Consider the following 22,799-nt stretch of genomic DNA (forward strand, 5'->3'; position numbering starts at 1 on the left):
GGTGCAGAAGTGCAACTAGCAAAGGAGGTAACGGGACCTGTGAAACGGAACATAGCACAACATAGAGACACAGTACATCATTCAGACTTAGGGCAAAGCAGTTAGGTCTATGTGATGTTTCTATTTAGTTGTTTAGTTCATTTAGAGTTTTTGTTTGGTTGCTTAGCTTCTTATTTAGAAGTTCCAACTTTTCGAAGTGTTGGCCAAACTATAAATAGGCCCCATCAGTTGTACTTGAAAGAAGACTTGTTTATTGGAATATTTGTTGCTTACTTGCAAGGGTTTGTTCTGAGAGATTTGTTTCCACAACTGAGATAGCTTGGGTAAGAGTCCCAAGGCTAAGGCTAGGATAGCCCTATCCCTATCCCCCCATCTTAACCTTTTCTTTGTACTTATTTACCATGTAAACAGAAGAAAAGGGTTTTTTTTTTTTTTTTTGGGGGGGGGGGGGTTCAATTTCTGTTATACTTAGTTCATTCATCCTTATTGTCTTGATCCTGGATTGATTGATTTAGTTCATTCATCCTTGATCCTGGCTGCAATCAATCTCCCATTGCTTTCCTGGTTTGAGATCAACTTTTGCTGACCCATTGACTGAACAGATAAGGAGAACATTGACGTAGTCAGTATGCAGTCTCTCATAAACGGACCACCTTACAGGGTTAGAAGTCAGGATTAAAATCCTACACTTGAATAAGTCGAATTTCGTTTGGGCTTATGAAATGAGCCAAACACGATTGGACCCAAAGACTGAAGAGCCATTACGCAATAGGAAACAACCAGAAAAGTAAACAAAATGACAATACAGCCACCAAGAGGAATCATTGGTTGCACCTAGCACCAGTATGATTTCCCTCCCATATTCTATTATTTCTAACATAAGGCATTTGTCATTTTCATATTTTTTGATACTCAAACGTTATTGGTGGAAAACGCCTTTTCAAGCCTTGTGCTGTTGTTTTGTAAATTAACTGGGTCCTTTTTGAAGTTGGATTCTTTGGTAGCTGTTTTGTCCCTTTCTTTTTCTGATATTGCACTTTCAGGTTTCAACCTCCATCTTAGTTTACCTTCCCAAAAAAGCGAGATATCTTGCAAAATTTCAAACTATGCTTTGGAGAAGAGAACAATTGAACTACCAGTAGGAACCTTCTTTGTTTTCATACGACTAGAACTTACATCAATTTTCTACCATAAAATAAAGTGAGATATCTTGCAAATTCTCAAACTATGGTTTAGACAAGAGAACAAATAAACTACCAATAGGAACCTTAATTTTTTCATACGACTAGAACTTTTAAAATTTTTCTACTGTAAAATAAATTGACAATCTTGGTGTAAATTTGGATGGCAGCATTCTATTTTTGTTTTAGCCTTATTTTGTCAAGTGAATCCCAACCGTGTGCTTGGACTGTTGGGCTTTGAAGCACATTATGAATCCCTGAAGTGTTTTACCAATCATAGTCATATGTATTGATTTAATGGGGTTATCCCCTTGGGAGCAGCCATTGTCACTTAAAAATCTCAATATATATCAGGAAGCCAGTAGTTTGATACGAGTTTGAAGGTTCTCAGAGAAATAAGGTTTTCTGCGGTAGCAAAATTAAGTAGTGTTCATTTTTACCTAATTAGCTAGATTAGATTCTTTGGCATTGTTGGCTTCCTATTATCTGGATGGAGACCACAGGTGGTGATTAATAATGCGGAAAATGAGTCTTCTGCTGTCTGTTTCTCCAGATATTGATCTTTGTTTCTTTAGTTATAAACTTATAATTGTACAATCATAGGGAACATAATTCTATTGTTAAAAGCTTGGAATCTGAATTTAAAAGAATTATAGTTCAGTAGTTCACTTAAGATTTTGGATTGCTCCTTCAACATATGTAACTATTGTTTTTTCTTTTTCTAATTTTCTTAGAAGTACAAACCAATTTACAATGACCAATTATTATTTTTCTTGCCTGGGAGTATTCCACAGCGTGCAGGTTTGGAACTGATGGATATGATGGCTGTATACCAAGAAGGAGCCTATGAGCGTCTTTGTAGGTAATGTTTACCAGCATGTAAATCTGTTCTGGCCCAGTTTCTGGTATCTTATCCTGTTGTTAATCTAACTGCATGACTCGGGATGTCTTTACAATGAACACATCAGATGTGTCCAGATGCTGAGATCTATATGCACTGTTGTCTGTCGAGAAAGACTATTTCTTCATTATTGATGATCTGTAGATATCATTATTCAACTATCGTTCTTAAGTTAATCTCATTACTTGTTATTGTTGCTCTGATGCTTCTCTCATAAATGTGTATACCAACAATCCATGTGACAGGATGTGAATTATTCTCATCATGTAATAGTCAATTTGCTCATCATATCTTGTCTGTCAACCTGTCCCTTCAGGCATTGTTGGTTTGATCAGATTGTTCCCGAAATGGGATTGGTGGTGTACTCAGGTCCCATGGTGTGGGTTGTTCCATCAGAGCAAAGGTTCTATGTCTTAGTAAGGGGCTACAGTTTGCATTGACAAGTTCTTCAACATCATTGTGGCGGGTGACACCACCATGATTGTTCTTTGGACATGGATCAATTTAGACTTTCCTGGCCCATTGTTTGACATTATAGTTGAAATACAAGATTTCAACATGTAACAAACCAGAATCACCTACTGAAGTGCAGGTGCAGGGTAGAAAAGAAAACAGAAAATCAAAGAAGAAGAATAAAGGAGAAGAAAGAGATGAAGAAGCAACAACAATGGGCTGCATTTCTAGCGTACTCCTAGAATCACAGCCTCTCTGTTTGTAGACTTCTTGGTCCAAAAATACTTGAGAAGCAAGCCTTCTTGCCATCTAAAAGAGGAAATAATTAGTACATGAAATTAGAAAGAACTTGAAAATAGAAACTATGTTGAAAATGTACTCCAAAACTTGTAAAACCAATTCACCATCTTAATTCATCCAAAAAATAAAATAAAATTCACCATCTCTAAAATTAGAAACTTAATAACTTGAGCATCAAGGCTTTAACCACTCTCAACACTCCCCCTCAAATTGGAGTATACACAAAGAAAACTCCAGCTGGGACAATAATAATAAACTTTAAAGGCAGCAGCAGTCTTGAACCGTGTAGCAATAGCAGATGCCAATAAACACTATAAGTACTTCACATAAGAGATAATCAACTTTAAAAAGAACTTTTAACTCTTCATGTAGAACGAACCATCCAATACTGAGAAAAATCAACGATATTAAAGATGAACAAAATCCTCAAATATAGCAGCATCAAAGACACTTTCCAAATAATGCCAGTAGTAGGAAGGAATCTCCACACTAAGAGATAAAAATATCGTAGCTACAATGTCCACACATAACCTCTTGCAAGGAGGCAAAGTAGTAGGCAATGGTGTGGGTAGGTAAAGAAACAATATTGGTAATTGTGGACCAAGGAGGTAAGTAAAGGATAGTATAGGTTATTACGGACCAAGTAGGTAAAAGGTGGCATAGGTTCCTACAGACCACAAGTAGGTAAAAGGTACTATAGGATACTACGGACCACAAGTATGTAAAAAGTAATATAGGTTACTATAGACCACAAGTATATAAAAGGTAGTATAGGTTACTGTAGAATACTATCTTAGGAGGATAACGTTCTTAACCACAAAATATTCTTCAACACATTTTGAGTAGATATAGAAAGAGTCTCCAATCTCCCCCCACGTGTAGCATTATACATGAACAATTAATGACAACCAATATCTAGTATAGGGAATTCCCAAACAGACGAGAATGACAGATACAGGAAAGGAATGGAAAATCTGCAACTTCAACGGCCCTTGTCTTCTTCCTCTTTTCTTCAACCCTTTTTTTTCAATCAAATGTCACAACACTCACGGGAGAACTCAAAGTTAGATTGCAGCAAACTTAAGAACGCATATCAGTTGTAGAGAACTAGAACTTTCAAGAAACTTTCAATTGAAGCAGAACCTCAAAACTTCCAATCGAAGGTCAGAAAACTAAAAACGAAAATATACATTATATATATAGTGTGTGTGTGTGTGTGTGTGTTACATGGGAATCCTAGTTCAATGAATAGTTTGTCATCTTCATTGGACTAAGATTCGGTTCTTCAAACCGGAAACTTGAACGACTCTCAATCCGGCGATTGAAAAGGAGCAACCCAAGAATCAAATTAATGCTCTGATACCATGTAACAAACCAGAATCATCTACTGAAGTGCAGTTTCAGGTCGGAAAAGAAAATAGAAAATCAAAAAATTAAAGAAGAAGAAAGAGATAAAGAAGCAACAACAATGGGCTGCGATTCTAGCATACTCCCATGGATTTACAACCTCTCTATTTATAGATTTCATGATCCAAAAATACAACTTTAGAAGCAAGCCATCTTGCTCTCTAAAAAAGGAAATAATATGTACATGAAATTATAAAGAACTTGAAAATAGAAACTATGCTGAAAATAGAAACTATACTTTCTAATTCTCCTAAACCTTGATCCCCAATGAACCTTTCCCAAGAAAGGAAAGTGTGTAACTCAAATTTTCCAAAACTTGTGAACCAAGTCACCATCTCTAAAATTAGAAACTCAATAACTTGAGCATCAAGTCAACAACCACTCTCAACAATATCAAAATGAAGCAAGTGTTACACTCTAGGATTACAAAATTCTTAGGCATCGTTTGTTTGTTGAATTTGAAGTGGGTTGGAAAAAGGAGGTGGGAAAAAGTAAACTTTTCCATGAAACCCCAAAGCATGGTTTGTTTGGTTTAATGGGGTGCGAAAGTGCGCAGACAAACTTCCTTAAATTAAGGAAGCATTTCTGTTTATATGGCATGTTACTTTTCCCACCTCACCTCCTTTTTAAGTCCTATAGATTTAGTGGGACTTTGTGGGGAATTGAGGGATATGATAAAAGTGGGACCCATAGTTATAACTTTTTTCACAAAATCCTTTTCTTTCCTTTTCTATAGTCCCCTCTCCCACTCCACTACATCTAGGTCCCATGTATTTATTTTTCCCACCCTTCCGTATCTAGCAAACAAACAATGCCTTCGAGAAATTTCAGTGGATTTTTCTTACTATGGTGATGTTATTTTGTGTTCCAGTGGAAACATTACTTATGTTTATATAAAGCACTATTCCAATTGCCAAAGAAAAAAAATGAAACATTATTGCGTGAAATGAGGTGGGAATTCTAAACCTCCTATTCACCAAACGCCTCAGGTGACCGCAAGAAAACTGGATTTCTCCCCAAAAACCCTCCAATCTCGTGGTGGATCATAAAATTATGGATTACTTTGGAGCATCCAAAACTGGTTCACCCCTTCCCCCTTCCCCCGCCCACACACGTCAACATACACAAAAAAGTTTAAAAAGAAAAAGAAAAAGAAAAACCTCCAATCTTTATTGGTTGGATTTCTCTTTTTCCTTTTATGTTAGATCATCAGTTGATTTGCTAGTTTGGCAGTTCACAAGTTAGATCCAGTTTCCTAGTTTAAAATAATAACTTATAATGTCTGGGTTTAAAAAAGTAAATTCTTGTCGCTAGGTTATGAAAAATTGAAAATGAGTCCAATGGAGGCCTTATGCCAATATATGACTTAACAGTGTCGCTAGGTTATGAACTGGTTGGTCTTCAATTCTTTTATTTGATGGAGGCCTTATGCCAATATATGACTTAACAGTGTCAAAATTTATTTTCAATCCGAAAATCATTTAAAAAAAAAAAATTCCAAAGCAGTGGGAGGAGTTGGCCATCTGGAGTTTTGACTACCTGCACCAAAGGAAATTTCGGTGGAAATTTTGCAAGTTTTGACGGAATTTTGTTCTGTGTATAGTAACACACTTACACATTGTTCAAGTATTAGAGGAAATAAATAATGAGCAATTTATACAAATAATGAAGTAATTAAATATGAGTTTCAAGGGCATTATCACATCAATACCTTCCTAAACTTCAAAATACAATCGTCTGGTAATCAATAAATATTAATAACTTCTATGCCGAAACCTCGAAACCTGTCGAAATTGGTTCAACCGAGCCAGACCAGCTGGTTCATGAGGAAAAAAATTCCAAAATTTCGTGGGAAACATGGAAAATTTTGTGAAAACTTGGGAAATTTTGTGGAAACCTAGGACTTTTTCCTCCAAGTTTCGTAGCTTTCCCATATTTTCAATTTTTTTGTTTCTTTCATATTTCACCAAATACCCCCTCCATTAGGACTTCCCTAATCCAAATTGCGTATTCCCTCAAACTGGTTATCTTAGGCATGTTGATGACCAAACTTATAAAATTATAGTTGTCAATTACCTTGATCAACCATAGGCATAAAATGTCATGGGATGTCTATGTTCATTGGTTGGAGGAGAGGATGTTACATGCATATTGCATAGTACTACTCAGCTCATAGGATGGGTCCACCGAGGCATTCCTCTTGGCATTGAGTTGTACCTTCCTTTTATTGTAAGTTATTTTGTATTTGATGTTTTGAAGCTAGAAATTTTATATTGAATGTTCTGTACTTAAGTAGTTAAGTTTATAGTGTACTTCTTGGACAACTCTACATTGATGTTATGTATATTAAATGACATATCTACTTTGACTTTTTTAGCAAAATACAGCCAATATGTTCTTATACTCTAATTAGCTTAAATGCAAAATCCCACCCTAAAATACTCCTTAAAACCTGTCAAAACTTACACAGAAAAATCCTAAGTTTCCTCAAAATTTCCCACCTAGGTTTCTCATTTTCACCTAGTTGAAACTTGAGTTTCCCTCGAATTTTTTTCCTATGATTATACATCAAAATTTGACCATATATTGTCAAAAAAGTGTGTGAATATAAAGCACCAATTTGGGTAACCATTTCAGTACTATCATTATTGAATGAATAGCCTCAAATAGAGTTTCCATGAAGTTTCAGGCCTTAATTTGGCCTGAAAACTGGCAGAAAGGAGTACCATATTTCACTGAAACTACAGGGTTATTGATATTTTGATCTTACCGAAACACTGAAACAAAATGAGATTTTAAAACCCTGACAGATTTACTTGCTGTTGGATGTATTGAATCTGAAATCTGATCATTTAAACGACTTGTCGATTGGCTGATTTTGAATTTTCCTAGTTCTATAAGGACTTACTGAAATAAAAAGATTCAACCAACTGGATCTGGCTGAGATCCTCAACAGCTATATTGAGCACAAATAGGAGTACTCAACCAGGATTCTTCATCTATCTGAATTGGATTTCGCTGGGTGATTTTTCTCCTCAATTTTGGAATTTATCTGTTCATGGTGCTAATCTGTTGATATTGATCTGCAAATATCGGAACCATATTAACTGGCTAGCCAGACATTCTGTAACTTTGTTATGTGTGTTTGATTTGAACATTCATTCCAGTAAACATGTTACTCTGGTTCAGATGGATCTTCCAACAATGCTTTTCCTTATCTGATTTCTTGTTCCAGATGGGTTCAGGCAGAGTGTAGGAGGTTGGGTGACACTGATAATCCTGAAGTTAGTGAGCTTTTGAAGACAGCCGTTAGGTGCCTCAAAGAGAGGCCTGTTCTTTTCAAGTATTCTGCAGAGGAGGTGATTCAGTCGATAACTAGAGTTACCTAGATCAGCTTTTGACCTTGCAATTTCACATGGTGGTTTATCATAAAAAAATTTCATGATGTAGGTGGCAAATATGAGGCATAATGCATTATTTAGAAGGTTCATAAGTGCCCTTACACGTGGAGGGCCAGGGGGGTTGCCTCGACCAATTGAGGTGCATGCTCACGACCCCTTGCGATATGTTGGTGATATGCTGGGTTGGCTGCATCAGGTGTGGACCAGTAATTCTTGTTTCTAGCCTACATTTTAACATTTTACTGATGCTGATGTTTCTGATTTGCTTTATTTTTAGGCCTTGGCATCAGAAAGGGAACTTGTCCTTGTATTACTTGACCCAGATGCAGCAATTAATACTGGTCCAACTGCACGACGATTCTCAAAGGGCACTGACAATAATGGTGCAACAACAGAATCTGACTTGACATTTGTTCTTGATAGAATATTTGAAGGTGTTTGCCGCCCTTTTAAAGTGAGAGTTGAACAAGTTTTGCAGTCTCAACCTAGCCTTATTGTTTCATACAAACTAATCAACACACTGGAATTCTACAGCTACACTGTGAGATGATATTGTCCCCTCTTAATTCTTTGCAGAATTAATTATGATTATTGTATGGGAAATCTGTTTCTCAACTCTAGTTTATATCCATGTGTAGGTTTCAGATTTGCTGGGAAGAGAAACAGCTCTATGTAATACCCTTTGGTCACTCAAAGATGTTGCTCAGAAAACTTTCTTGGACATCCTGAAGACTCGAGGAGACAAGCTTTTGCGGTATCCCCCTCTTGTTGCTGTTGATCTTTCACCTCCAGCAGCTGTTAGGGAAGGAGTCTCTTTGTTGTTGGAAATTATTGAGACCTACAACAGCGTGATGGTTCCTGCTTCAGGAAAGAAACCTGAATTTGAGCCGGTGCTCTCTGCTTTACTAGATCCTATTATACAGGTATTATTCTCTTCAGCTTTCTATGGTTATTGTGCATATTGTTTCATGGCAAAGGGTTTTGTGCGGCTATGCACTGTGAATGGTTGCACACATGATGTCAGATGGAAAAAATTTGTGTTGGAATGACAGATTAATGTAGCACAGCATTGGACCGACCAAAATCCATTTGGGAACTGAGATGTAGAACCAGGTCCAAATATGGATTTTTAGCTTGGTATATCGGAGACTATATTCCTTGTTTTATTGGGATAATTATATAAGCAGATTTTTATTTGTGTTGGATACATAGGCCAAGTTTTAGTTCGTTTTCAATTGTTAGCTGTCCTGATATAATTGTTATTTATTTATATTCATTCAATTCTATTTCTTTTGTTATTTATTGTTTATATGCTTGTAATCAACATATTGTGGAATAGAATGTATTTGACTGAAGCTTGTACATCACACAAGACCTTCCCCTATGCCCCCCCCTCCCACCAAAAAAGAAAAAAAAAAGGAAGAAGAAGAAGAAGAAAGAAAGAAAAGGAAAAACCCTCCCGTCTTATTCTGATTTCTTCTTTCTTTCCCGTGCAATATAGTTTCTTCTCAGGATTCCTTTCTTTCCCCCTTCATCTTCTCCATTCCTTCCTCTTCACTTTCTGACTCCCATTACTCCTCTTCTTTAGTATGGTATTATAGTTGCTATCCTTTGGTATTTAGTATGGTCTTATTGAAAACGAACTAAAACCTGGCCTACGTATCCAACACTATTGTTATGTGTGTGCAAATTCTTGTACCCGGCTTATGGAACTATCCTAATTATTGTCATGTTGTCTTGACTAGATCTAGATCTTTTTCTTTTATAACGTTGGTACAACTGAGATCTCGGCCGAGATTTTTTGTTCTCTTCATTTTGCATAGCATCTCGTCTCAGTATCTTGAAAAACCGAGATATCTCACAAGATCTCGCATCTTATGAGCTTTCGAACCATGCCCCTAGGCATCTCTTCTAACAGTTATCAATAGTCCTCTTAATTGCAATTTGCATTTGCTTGCCTTTGTAGTCTTGTCAATCTGTAAATCGTGAAATCTATAGTAGGTATTGCAATGAAGTTCTTGACGTTGAGGCTTAAGCCTGCTGCTCAAACATGGGTTTCTTGAGGTTTATGTGCTTGGACTGACAACTTATATTCTGCAACAGTCAGACTTTTCAATTCTCCAAAGGATAATGTTTTCCAACCCTCTCTTTGATTCCTAACTTTTTAAATTTTGCTTCTTCCATTTAATTTGGTCTAACCTTGGTTATCGACATAGTAAGGCAACCAAGGTGTTTTAAAAGCCTCCCTAAGTGCATTTTTGATATGGTGGTTTGGGAAAGGGTTGTCATCACATACAACACGATCTAGTTTTCTTAATATAACCATTTTACATTAACATATTAAAAATTATATAATTCTACTTATATGCTAAATAAATACTAAAAAAATCATACCAATGCAAAAGATTCATTTAAAAAAGGAATAATAATAAATTTATCATACTACCATAGCAATAATAGCACATAAACATGTTCATCTCTTAGAAATTTGAAGTGGCATGACCACTTTCAACAAAGGCCTATAAATACCCTTGTACGGAGAAGTGATTTAATCCAAATGGAAGGACTTAGAAGAACTAGGGGCAAACTGAAGATAACCTTAAGAGGAGTGGTGAGAGAGGATATGCATAGCTTAGGCCTTGTATCTAGTATTACCTCAAATAGAGTTGGTTGGAAGGTTATAGTCCATTTAGCCAATCCCATTTAGTTGGGACAAGGCTTGTTGTTGCTGTTTCCATGAGACATCCTTGTGTTAGAGCACAAACCAGCTTTCCAATGAATCCAAGATTTAATATCCAATTTTTGTTCTTAAACTGGGGGGTTGAGTTTTTTTTCTTTTTGGAATTTTATTTTTTAATTATTTTATTGGACTCAAATTAGGGGGCATTTTCTTGTTTGTATTTAATATCATTTAAGGCAGTATGTGTAAATAAGAGCGAACACAAGTTTCTAAGCCAATTAATACATGCAAGGCTCCTTGCAATAAAGTGACAGTTGCCTAGGCCTACAAATTATGTCTGGATAGTTAGGCGATGCTTGATAACTATGGGTGTACCAATCACTGTTAAATACACTGCTAATAGACTAGTTCCCCAGTGACCATCTTTCAACTTGATTTGGGTGAATTTCACTCATTCACTTAGATGTTTTCAAGACTGAAGTCGATCATGTGAAAGGGTGAAGCACTTGGTCTTCCTCCTTAAATATTGATAAGATAATGCTTTGCAGAATTGATTAACCTAAAATTTTCAATTATTCCCATCATTGCAGATGTGTGAACAAGCAGCTGAGACACACAAGTCAAAAGGAGTAAATCTGTTGTCAAAGAGAAGTAGAAAAAGTTCTGATTCAGGACATTTTAGCAAAGATCCTGCTTCCCCAGTTGATGCATTTCTGGCTGACAGCACATCTATCTCTTCTCAGGTTAGTCAAAATTGTTTCCAACTTTCCATTATGGCAACTGATTTTCTTCTCCAGGTTTTTTGGATATCTCAAAGTTTCTTGAGATAAATGCTGTGAAAGATGCAATACCTACCCTTATGGCAACTTTCCATTAGTGCAAGGACGTATGCAATGCATGTGCTATTATGCCTTAAGTAGACTACCCTTATGTCCTATGTTCTGGCAGATGAGTTCTATATATATTAAGTTACCCTCTTTATAAATTTTAACGGAATGTCTTTGCTAGGACTTAAAATCCAACATTAGCTAAGTTCTCCCATATCATATATTTTTCTTTCCCCACCTGATATGGTATTTTGTCTCCATGGATCTGCAGAGTCGAGAAACGCCCTCCAAAATCTTCCTGATCAACTGCTTATCTTCCATTCAGCAACCATTGCTAGGACATGATGTTGCTGCAGAGTATGTCAGGAACCTTCAAGCAATGATTGATAACCATGTCAATGTTCTTGTGGAAAAAGAGGTTGATGCCATTTTGAGAAGATGCGGCTTGTTGAACAAGATATCTCACATCCAGTTTCAGTCCAATGAGGGTACTGATGGCCCTCCACTAGCAGAAATGGAAGATCTATCACCAGCTTCACTTTCAGAGTCATTGAGAGCTTTCTTTGGACTTGTGTTAGGTAGTGAAGGTTCTCTTCCAGAATTTGAGCAGATGCAGGTCCCTCGTCTGCGTTCAGAGGCTTGCATTCGGGTTGTTAAGTCATTGGCTGATCTTTATGAACTCATTTACAAGGTGATCATGGATCCCAAGAACCATTACCCAGATCCCAAATCCTTGGCAAGGCATCCACCGGATCAGATAAGAACCATCTTAGGTATTTGATTGTACTAAAATACTCATTAAGAAGATTATTCGTTTGGCTACAAGAAAGTGCAGTTGTGTTTATTTAACCAACTATGATTATTTACATTTTTATAGTTAAAATTCATTCATGGAATAGAAGGGATTTTGCTTGTTCTTTGTTATAGTGGTATCAAAATTTCCTCGCCCCAGTTCACTTCAGTAGTCTTCATCTGCCTGCTAGTATCTACTTAACTCACCGTTCTGTGTTCTTCGTTTTACATTTCAAGAGCAGCAGTAGAGTTGTTCCAATGGTAGATTACCTTTTTGCAACTACTACAATTCATATATCAGAGAATTATAGAATAGATGGAACTGTAGAACTCTTCTAGATCTCTTGACGTGCATCTATTCTTTTTCTTCGTACCTTTGGGAAAATTTTCTCTCTGTGTCTCTTATCTATTCTTATTCCCCTCTCAAAGGTTTAAACTCTGATTCTCGTTAAAATGAACTATTATCTCCCTTTCTCCCCTGGCATTTTTGTTATGAATTGTTCTACTTTAACCTTCACGGACTGCATAAGCAGATTTTGCAACACTTGGGCAAAACCAGAAGACAATTGAGATTGATCTAGATTTTAACCCTCTCTTCCATCTCTGGTGACCAGTCCATCTTCTTCGTTAGTGGAACCCTTATAAGACGATTTAGCTTTCCTTGTCTCCATCTTAATCTGACGATCTCTTTCTTCCCACTGCCATGCTTCTTCAATATTCTTCAATCTTTTCACTTCTTTGTGTGTTTTAGCAGCTTTATAATCTTCTTCCAAGATCTGGACTTTCTACAATACGAGAAGTACCTAGTTAGTATTAAATGCACTCAGTTTCATTTTCTTGTTCTTCTATGATTTGATTGGTAATAGAATGGGTGCATTGAAGCTGACTTTCCTGACAAACTAAGAGCTTGCTGGTTTTGATATTCTGACAATATACAATAGGTTAAGATGGGGAGAATAGAGAGAAGGACTAAGACTAATAAGAGAGCTATAACCAAAATAATGAACTGAGTTGAAGAATGGATTCATTCAATCAAAATGAAAAGGATTATACTTTTTTTTTTGGGAAAATTGGTAACTTTTTATAATAGACTATTACATATACAATTGTGAGACTTAAAACTCATGACCCCTTCAATAAAAGATGTAGGTATTACCTCTTCAATAAAAGAAAGGGTAAATATTATCTACCTCCCATCTTAGTTGACAAAATGACACTTGGACCCCATCTTAGTTGGATAATATCATTTACCTCTCCTTTTAGTTGGAAAAATTATCAAACACCTACCTTTGGTTAATTTTTTCCTTGATAAATATATATTTTTTTGTTAAATATTTTTAATTCCCCAAATTACCCTGAGTTAAAAATATAATTTTAGTTTAATCTTAAATTACCCTCAATTACTATAGCAGTTAAAATCACATACTAACCTCAATTAATATTATTGTTAAAACCTAAAATACCTTCAATTACTTTAATAGTTAAAACCCTAAATTATTCCTCAATAATATTATTATTAAATCTCAAAATACACCTATGTTCTTTAATTATATGTTTTTTTTTTTGCCAACCCCGGTTTTATAAACCGGTGGTTCCACCCCCCCCCTGTGGGTGAGTCTCCAATGGAATTTTTGCATCCACAAGGTTTCGTCCTTGCTTGCGAACCAAGTTGCTTACCACTTGGACCAACCCCCGTTGGTTTTTTTTTTCTTCTTTAGAATAAGCAAAAAATTCAATCAAAAAATATAAATGACTTTCTTAATTAAGTTTCATTTTTTTCTTCTTCTTTTTTTTATTTTTTTATAATGAAAGAAAGATACCAAATTAAAAAGACAAAGTGGTATTTTAGTGTCTTGAAATATAATCAATTGAAGATAATTTAAGATTTTAACTATTGAAATAATTAGGGTACTTTTGGTTTTAACAATAATATTAAATGAGTGTAATTTAATATTTTAACTAATAGAATAATTGAAAATAATTTGAGATTTTAAACTAAAATAGCTTTTTAATTAAGGTCATTGGGTTTTAGAAAAATATTTAATAGTAAAGCTAGAAATTATGAGAAAAACTTAAAAGGAGGGAGATATTTGATAACATTAATAGATAAGAAGGAAGTGAAGTGATATTATCTAACTAACAAGGGTCTAAGTGTCATTCGGTTAACTAAAAGGGGGAGGTAAGTGATCTTTGCTATAAAGATTACGACACAGCCTTAAAATGTTTTTTTACCTAATTTCAACTGATAGATATTTGGATTGACATATTTCCCCATCTAGTATGTACGAGGATATCTGCGCAGACGGAACAAAAATCCATTGCCGACAGTAGCGTGTTAGTTTAGTAACTCATCCTGATTGGATCCCATCGCTTAATCTTCCTAATTAATGTTTACCGGAACCTTATAAATGCCAGGCGGTCCATGTCTATATAAGGATGCTGGAAAACGTAAAAAGGTTTGGTCATTTATTGGCAATGGATTCTATTAGTGGGTCCCACATTCTTTGAAGGTTCGGCATCTTTGACTCGTTGAACCGATCGGTTTATAAATATCAATATCCGGTTGGCTTCTGATCTTGATTTTCGGCGTTCTCATTTGGCCGATATCGGCCGACACGGATCCTGCTACCCATCCCAATTCCAACTCGGATTAAAATTCCCTGATTTTATCCTTCATCAAATGAACCGCATTGATGGTTGGCTACCTTATTTGTTTTTCATCTTTTTCACTCATAAAAGGGAAGGAAAATTAACATTGAAGGTTGTTCACTTGGCATGACGGTCTCTCTTAGTGAGGGGATCGAGCTTTAGTTCTACGCATTTAGATAATGTTGTAACCACTGGATGGTTGAAACTTGAAATGTGGTCCAAATTTAGATCTCGATTATTTAAACCAAGAAATGCAACAAGTTTCGACCATCCAGCGATTATTGGACAGTAAATGCATACGATCGAAACAAAATAACTCAGCAAAGAAGTCAAGGGTTCAACATTTTTCTGTGGTATATATAGTGGTCCTCACCTTCTAACATCTAAAGCTTTCAATTCTAAAAAAAAATGAACGGAAAGTGTCGGATCCCATTCCTGAGGATTTGATTGGTTGTCATTACCTAGTATGAACTGTATGATAACCTTCAATAATCTTTCTTTTTGGGACATAGTTTTACAATATTCTAATGAACGGTCAAGATGAAACCGACAATCTTTATCAAAAAGGACCCAATCGTGTACGCCTAATTAGACATATTTACACACACGGTCTGACTGTGTGTGGACCACTCGGTTCAAAACGTGTACGAACCGAAGAAGTTCGTTGTTTATTAAGACTTTCCAGATCAAAAAGCCGCAGTTGATCAGCTGAAACGGTGAGGAAAACAAATTGGAAAATTGAATCTTGTTGTTGCGTCAATTCATAATTGATCTGCGGTTCCATCCGTTCTTTGCTTCTTCCTTAATTAATTCCCAATCCGCTACTTTGTTAGTATCGGACCTCGTGTTCAGACCATATTAGTATCAGATCTCTGTGACTTTGTTCTTCGCTTCTTCTCCCGGATTTGGAAGTTGTAAATCAATTGAAACGAGATGATTCAACTCTTCTTTACGGTTATATTCGCAGAGATGGCTGTGATTATGGTCTTACTGTTTAAAACCCCTCTGAGGAAGCTTGTGATCTTGTGTTTGGATAGGGCGAAACGAGATCGTGGGCCTGTGGTGGTGAAAACCGTCGGAGGGACAATTTCTGTGGTTTTGTTGTCGAGTGTTTTCAGCATGATGAAAATTCAGAAGCGTTATTTTGATGACGGCGGCTCTAATCCGACTGACCAAGTTCTCATGTCTCAGCATCTTCTTGAAGCCTCGCTTATGGGTAATTTTCTTTCACTTCTCCATCGTGTCTTAATTTTGGTTTGGTTACACTCAACATCTCTCGCATCTTTGTTTTCTCGAGTGTACTCTGTAACTATTTATAATGGGGTGATCGTTGTTTGTCGGTAGAAGGTCCTTTTCAATTCCCTTCAGGTATGGGTTATAATTGGAATTTCTGATAGAGGGTTGAGTTAACAGAATTCCATGAAGAGCATATTCATTTTGGTATTCTTGATTCGATCAGAATATTCTCCATTTTGTTGATATTGTAACTGCAAACAATGCAGTTTTTATCTAACTTTGTTCGACCCTACAGATAGACCTTTTTTTCCCTCTCTCTTTTGGGGTATGGGTTGGGGTTGAGAAGTGGGATGTCATCCCTGTTTAGAATTTTTGTCAGTGCATTCAGAAAGACCTTTCCTCTATCAAAGACAAATATTAAAACCATATTGGTTATTTCAAATTGAACAATTCATATTGATAACTAAACATTTCCCAGCATATCCTCTCTATGGTTGAGAAACTAAGGGAATGAACCTGGTTCTTAGTTGATTGTATATCTATGACTATTAAAGGGATTATCAGGAGGGGGGAAAGAGAAGAAAACATGACATGTGAATTCAGGTTTGGTTATTCTATAAATGAAGGATTACATGTGAGCACAGGCATTGATTTGTGACTGATATTCGCCTTTAAAATAAATAAAAAATATTTTAGCGTGGTACGCAAATAGCTCAGTTTCTATTTAGATATTCGTTTAGGGATGTTCAACCCTTAAAACACATAACTACAAAGAATAAGACAGGAAATAGTTTCTATTTTGAAACATATGGTCCCCCCCCCCCCCCTCAAACCAATTTTTTCACCTTCCGGAGTCCCTCTTCCCTCAGCGGGGAAAATTTTCTGTGGACAGCAAGGATCTCTAGAAACATGAATGGGTTCTGGAGGACTTCAAATTGGATCACTTATAGCTAGGGAATTCCAAGATAGGCAGAGAGAGATTGGGTAAATATCTATCCAAAAATGGGGAGAAGATTCCTTGATTGAAGCATATTATAAAAGTATGATAGCTAGCTATTTATTTTGATATTCCTCTTCAGTCTTCATACCCCCCCCCCCGGGGTTTAAAAGGAAAATAGAAGCTAAGCATAACTTATCAAGGAAAAAGTCAACAAACTAATATAGATATTGTGTCCGGCAAAGCTTGAAAGTGATTTTGCTTGACATTTATATCTGAATGCTGAATTTGATTTTCTTTTGAGATTTTTGAATTTATATCTCGCAGTATGGCCAGATACAATTTTGATCATATGATGGTCTGTTTCTAGATGGTGTTCAGTTGTTTCTTGTTAATCCTTACTTTGTAATTATTTTGCAATTACCAGAAGTGCAAATATATTTGCACTGGGTAGAAATTCCCATTCTAGGTCCCTGATATTTGTATCGGCTTGCTTTTAAATATTCTCTTTAGTTCCTGCCATGTATTTTGTGTTTGGGTCAAAGACACTGCATTTTGTTGATCAAGTCAAAACCCAAAAAAGAAGAAGAAGAAGAAGAAACTACTCTTTTTTGGATGCCTTTAGACTTTTAGCTTGATTTGTTGATACTTACTTTGATTGATTGATTAGCACCAAATCATTGAATCATTATATCTAGCATAATCACAGTTGGGTTGCGTAAATTATTCAAAATCTTGGTGTCAGCAATTTTGGAAAATTTGAAGACTTGTTGTCATCCACTATTTTGGGATAGTTCATTGTGATGAAGCAAGCTAAGAGAGTGTTTCCGTTCCTTATTGCCAGACTTCTCATCATTTGGCACTTCAGCCAATAACTTGCGAGTATGCAGTGCAACTTTTAAATACCTCTCATAACATAAACTTTTATTCCTGGGACTAATTTTCTGACAAAACTGACTGAGATCTCTGAGTTATCTCAGTTCATGCATGGTGAAAATGAAATTCAAATTTTGACACTTGCAACTGAGAGAATCCCAGTGTTTAAACCTTGATTGTGAGCTGGGACATCTTGGTTTCATCTGAGATTTAGAACCTGGCTTGAATTTGTCTTCTGATTCTTTCAGATAGGCTTGAACTTGAGACTTTTTTTCCTATGAAAGTTTTCAGCTGTCAATCTGATACAAGTTTCAGGTTGAGCAATATTTGGATGATAATGCTTCTCTAGATCATGCATCCTGTGACTATACTGTATATGAATTGACTAAGGATCTTGTTATTTACCCCTGAAATCTTTTCCTTCCTAAATTTTTCTAGTGTGTTGCTAAAATATTTGATTAGTCTTTAAAATGTCAGTTACTGTGGTGACCATCGATGTGCTAATTGGCTAGGATACATCCTCGTGTTGATGAGTTGTTGTTCTGTTGCCTTGCTAGGTCTGTTATTACCCTCTCTTTCTTTCTTTCGTTCACTTCTTCTTCTTCTTCATTTTTTTTCCTTGGGCTGGGGGGTGGGGGGTTGGTTGTTGGGGTGAGGGGCAAAGGGTTTTTTTTTAGGGATTATCATCCATGTGTTCAATATCTAGGTGGTGTTATCAGGGGTTATACAACAACAACTACTACTCATCCATATCCCAACTGAATGGGGTCTTTTACATCAATGCCTACACATCTACTCACCACTATTTGGGGTTATACTTGATCCAATCGTAAGCTAAAAATTCTCTTCCTCACGACTTCACCCAGAGCTAAATTATTTGATCAACCTAGTGGCTAAGAGTTTAATGTAGCCTGCTGCAATTCTCTACCATATGTTTATGCATTCATCATTTGATATAAAGAATGGCGACATGACTTCCTTGAATTATCCAATTCCTTCTATTTGTGGTTACAATGCAAGTATGTGATACCTCACAAGTCTGATGACACACAATACACACTATTTCTTGCCAGTCTAGGCTTCCTTTCAACCCGTGTGCACAATACACTGCATGAAATCTGGCCTGGCATGCTGAATTCCCTGCCCAACAAGAAAAAACCATGGCCCTACATGAGGTTTACTAATAGGTGTGTACTAAGGATATTGAACTTAAAATTTCTTGTTAAGGATAAATAGCGCAACAAGAAATAGATGTGTACTAAGGATAGAACCTGTAATTCATTTATTATGTTAATGTTGTTTTCTACTTAGCATTAAAAACCATTTCCTCAGACCTAAGCATATTGATGGTCTGTACACAGAATAGGTTGGCCTCCCCATCTCTGAGGACCAGTGATTGTTATGGGGCCATGGTTCTGGTTCAACACCTGCATTTTTGTGTGAGGATCATGATTTCAACGTTATTCTTTTCAAAGATCTTCAATTTGGGACCCTTTTGAAAGGTTATTCATCTGAAGGGGTCTTTATTGGACTTGTCTCTATAATTATATGTTTTGCAGGAAGATTTGTGCTTTAGTACCTCTTACTCGCCTTTGAACATATAGGCAGGAGAAGTAATTCTTGTACTTGAAATTTTTTAAGATATCAGTTTATTCTTTTTGAGTTCATGGATTATGAAGCTGTAACTTCTGTCCAGTGAAAATAATCTCATTGCTTGCTAGTTTGTTCTCAGTGGCCTTTATGTCATTTATTTGTTTTTGTATCCCATTTTTATGTTACTATTTCGATTTTTTTTTTAGGTGAATACTGTATTGAAATTTTTATTCACTCTTGTGTCCGCTTCTGATAATGTTGTCATTTTTCTCAAATTCCATACACCAGTTCCTGTTGCTAGGCTGCCTTATGAACAGGTAGCTGCAAGAAGCTTCCCAGAGTAGTAGTATTGATATAAAGAAAAATTTACTACACTGATTAAATTTCATTGTGCTACAACTTTGTGCACAATCTCATTCTGTTTTCGGACATCCGATCAATTAAAAGGGATTATGGTGCTTAGACATAAGAACTTGTCCCGTCAAAATTCTTGTGTGTCCATGTATGGCCACCATGCAGAAAATCTTTGGTCTTTCTTTTATCTGTTTGTTGTTTGGTTGGTCACTTGACCTCTTCAGGTTGAGGTTTAGATATCTGTTTGTGGTCAATAAATTGGCACCAGGGACAGCCAGAACTGCGGATGTTCTCATTGTATCTGCAGCATTTATTGCTCCAATTATACAAGTTCAATTTCTTTGTTTCATGTTCCGGAACCCCAATTTGCTTAATTGCTCTTGCTTGAAATGTGTACATCTGATCTAGACTGGGTTACACAATTGCAGGATTCTCCCTTTTCCTTGGTTTGATGATAGACAGACTACACCATTATATTAGGGAACTGCGGTTGAGAAGGAAGGCCATGGAAGCTGAGAAGAAACAAAGCCGAAGTTTTGAAGATGATGGGAAGAATGGGGCTTTGGAGGAGGAAATGAAAGCCTTGAAGGAGGAAAAGAAAGCCTTGAAGGAAGAAAAGAAAGCCTTGGAGGAAAAGGTTAAACATCTCCAATCTGAATATGAGAGAAAGCAGGAAGAGGTCAAGGCTGCAGAAGCAAATACAATGGCTTTGAAGAAGCAGGCAGAAGGGTTCCTTCTTGAACGTGATCGCTTGCTTGAGGAAAACCAGAACATTCGGAAACAGTTGGAATCAATTTGAGCCAAGCTTTGCCACACACTCATGGGAAGAACAGTACATAAATATGACCTTGGATGTGATGGTGTGAAATTAGCATTATCCGGCTGGTTATTAAGAGATTTAAAACCTTGCAAATTATTGTATCATTTTTGTATCAGATGAATTTGGATACATAGTTGAGTGCACTGACATGTACTCCCAACAATACTACACTGTGCTTTCAAGCACTGCTGCAGGATGACCATAGTGATCACTGGTGAGTTTTATTCTTGAGAAGTGTTGTTCAGATGGTTTAGAAACCCTTTGGTCTGCACGGGTTTTGCTTCAGTCCTGCATAATTAATGTTTAGGACTGTATTCGGACTATTAATTTTTTTAAACCATTTAAGTGAAAAGAGATGCAACAAGTGATCGGTTTTACATGGCAACCATTCAATGGCTGCAAGACGGTCTTGCGCATTAATTATGCAAGGAGGAATAATTGAACAATCCTTATCATTAGGGTTGAAGAAGCAATGAATAAAGGAGTAAGTAGTGTTTTAAGGACAGAAATATTTTATAGACAATTGATAAAATTGGCTTGTATGAGTAGAAAGAATATTGCGGTGTATTTTGGTAATAATTGAAGGTAGCGAAAATGAACATGGATTCCTTTCACAAAGACACGGACTAAAGTTTCCCAAAAGATAGAGGAACTTCAATTACTAAAAATGATGAAGACGAAGAATTGAACAAATTATCATTAGGGTTGAAGAAGCAACGAATAAAGGAGTTCTATCACAGTATGATAGGGATTTAGCTAGATTTTTATGTTTAGGATGCCAAAATCCATAAATATCCTTTTATGAAAATTTTCAATTAAGCTCAATCATTGTCCAACTATTGCTTTGAAAAACAAAACAAAAAAAAATTAAAAAAATCGTTGTTGCATCAAAAGTGTTTCTGGAAGCAAATTTTTCATAAATTTCAATTTATGTCGAAAAGATCACCCGAAACAAAAATAAGTTTTATTAAATGATTTTCAAGTTTTTCTTTTCTTTTCTTTTCTTGAAGCAAGAAATACCAGAAACTGTTTTCCGACTGTTTATCAAACTGGTCCTAAGTCTCTTAATTGGACAATGGTTGATCAAGAATTGTTTGCTCAAAGCCAAGGTTTAAAATATTAGTATCCAGTATCATATGGTCAGTTGATTTTAGAGACGTATCATTTTGTATCGTATTGACCAATATATTTTAGTGCATTCTAATAAAGAGACAAAAGAACCGATAGATATACTTCGATGTAGGCATATCTTTCATCAAACTTTGCCTTCGACATTGAAGAAATGGTAGAGTGCACAAAGTTGTCCTCCCAAGCACTGCAAAGATCATCGTACAAACCATTGATGGTTAGTTTCAACTTCAAACCCAGGAATGTCTGGTTTTCGAACAAAATACTTGGAATTTCCACCAAATTCTTGACCCAAATGAAAAAAATTTCCACCAATTCATCTATGGACGGATAATTGAGTTCATCCCCAGCCTGGTCTTCGCAAGCATCCAGGTCAACAAAGTAGAATTAGGAGCCCATCTTGAAAATGAGGTTCTGTTCTTACCAGTTGTAAGGAATTGGGTGAGTTCCATTTTCATTAAAACACCATCAGAAGTGATGAGAGTACAACAAGCTTTACATACGCCATTGAACTTTAGAAGAAAACTGAAAATTACATAAAAAACAAAAGAGTACATTGAATCCAGTATGTGAATGATTGAAAATTACATACATAAAAACCATCGAGTAGAAGTTAACCATCAAATTTATCGAAATAATCGAAAATCTGCAGCACATCGTTTACCAGTTGCCACAATGCTCAAATTGATTTCTCCATTTGCCAGACTAAACCTAATTCTGCAAATCAATGTTGACCCAGTCCTTTTAATTTATGATTAATTGGGATCCAATTCATAATTAAATGGGTTCAAATCATTCTGAACTAACCCTCAAAAACATTTAAAGCTTTGACTGTTTGTTTCTTCTGTTCACACCAGAATCATTTCTGGTTTCTCATGGTTGACATGGAGAGTTGACCTCTCAATACTCATTTAAAACTTGCACTATAGAATCTCACCATTATCGAGAAATCCACCAAGGTTAACAAGCTTGCAAATCAAGACTCCTCCGGTCATGAAAACCATTTTTTCATCAAAGTGACCTAAAATGTTGTTGGAAATCAATTACCACATGAACAATCGTAAAGTATAATCATAGATATAAAATTTATCTTGTTTCAAATAGTATGAATGTTCGATCTCCTTGTTAGAAAAGTGGCTGAGTTGAAACGTGTCGATAATGACTGACACTTTCTTTAAGGTATCTAAATGCCGCGAACGAGTCTTGAATGCATTTTCACCTCCAAGATCAATCAACCCCTCCATTGCAGACGATGCATTCCGTA

The 22,799-nt window shown here is 36.1% G+C and overlaps 2 protein-coding genes across 2 annotated transcripts in view; both read left to right on the forward strand.

The window, feature by feature from the left end:
- The window catches only part of LOC149002751 (oligomeric golgi complex subunit), a 30,760-nt gene extending 18,566 nt beyond the window's left edge, over window positions 1-12,194 (forward strand). The window contains exons 5-11 of the mRNA XM_089136337.1: window positions 1,976-2,043; window positions 7,478-7,601; window positions 7,693-7,839; window positions 7,921-8,184; window positions 8,282-8,566; window positions 10,914-11,066; window positions 11,422-12,194. Coding sequence (XP_088992463.1) covers window positions 1,976-2,043; window positions 7,478-7,601; window positions 7,693-7,839; window positions 7,921-8,184; window positions 8,282-8,566; window positions 10,914-11,066; window positions 11,422-11,931 — 1,551 coding nt within the window. The 3' untranslated portion in view covers window positions 11,932-12,194. The remainder of the gene's footprint in view (window positions 1-1,975; window positions 2,044-7,477; window positions 7,602-7,692; window positions 7,840-7,920; window positions 8,185-8,281; window positions 8,567-10,913; window positions 11,067-11,421) is intronic.
- A 3,088-nt stretch (window positions 12,195-15,282) lies between these two features.
- LOC149002752 (uncharacterized) lies at window positions 15,283-21,013 on the forward strand. The gene is made up of 2 exons (XM_089137676.1): window positions 15,283-15,807; window positions 20,016-21,013. The coding sequence occupies exons 1-2, from the start codon at window positions 15,525-15,527 to the stop codon at window positions 20,384-20,386; spliced, it is 654 nt and encodes a 217-aa protein (XP_088993802.1). The 5' UTR covers window positions 15,283-15,524; the 3' UTR covers window positions 20,387-21,013.
- The last annotated feature ends 1,786 nt before the right edge of the window (window positions 21,014-22,799 follow it).

The sequence above is a fragment of the Hakea prostrata genome, chromosome 10 (assembly GCF_041222555.1).
Source record: "Hakea prostrata isolate BN-2017 chromosome 10, UWA_Hpros_2, whole genome shotgun sequence".
Lineage (NCBI taxonomy): Eukaryota > Viridiplantae > Streptophyta > Magnoliopsida > Proteales > Proteaceae > Hakea > Hakea prostrata.

Bases quoted from the DNA above. Each gene is read 5' to 3' on its own strand.
- LOC149002752 (XM_089137676.1), top strand. From the start codon at position 15,525: ATGATTCAACTCTTCTTTACGGTTATATTCGCAGAGATGGCTGTGATT. The intron at 15,808-20,015 runs GTAATTTTCTTT...ACACAATTGCAG, and splicing joins TCTTGAAGCCTCGCTTATGG to GATTCTCCCTTTTCCTTGGT.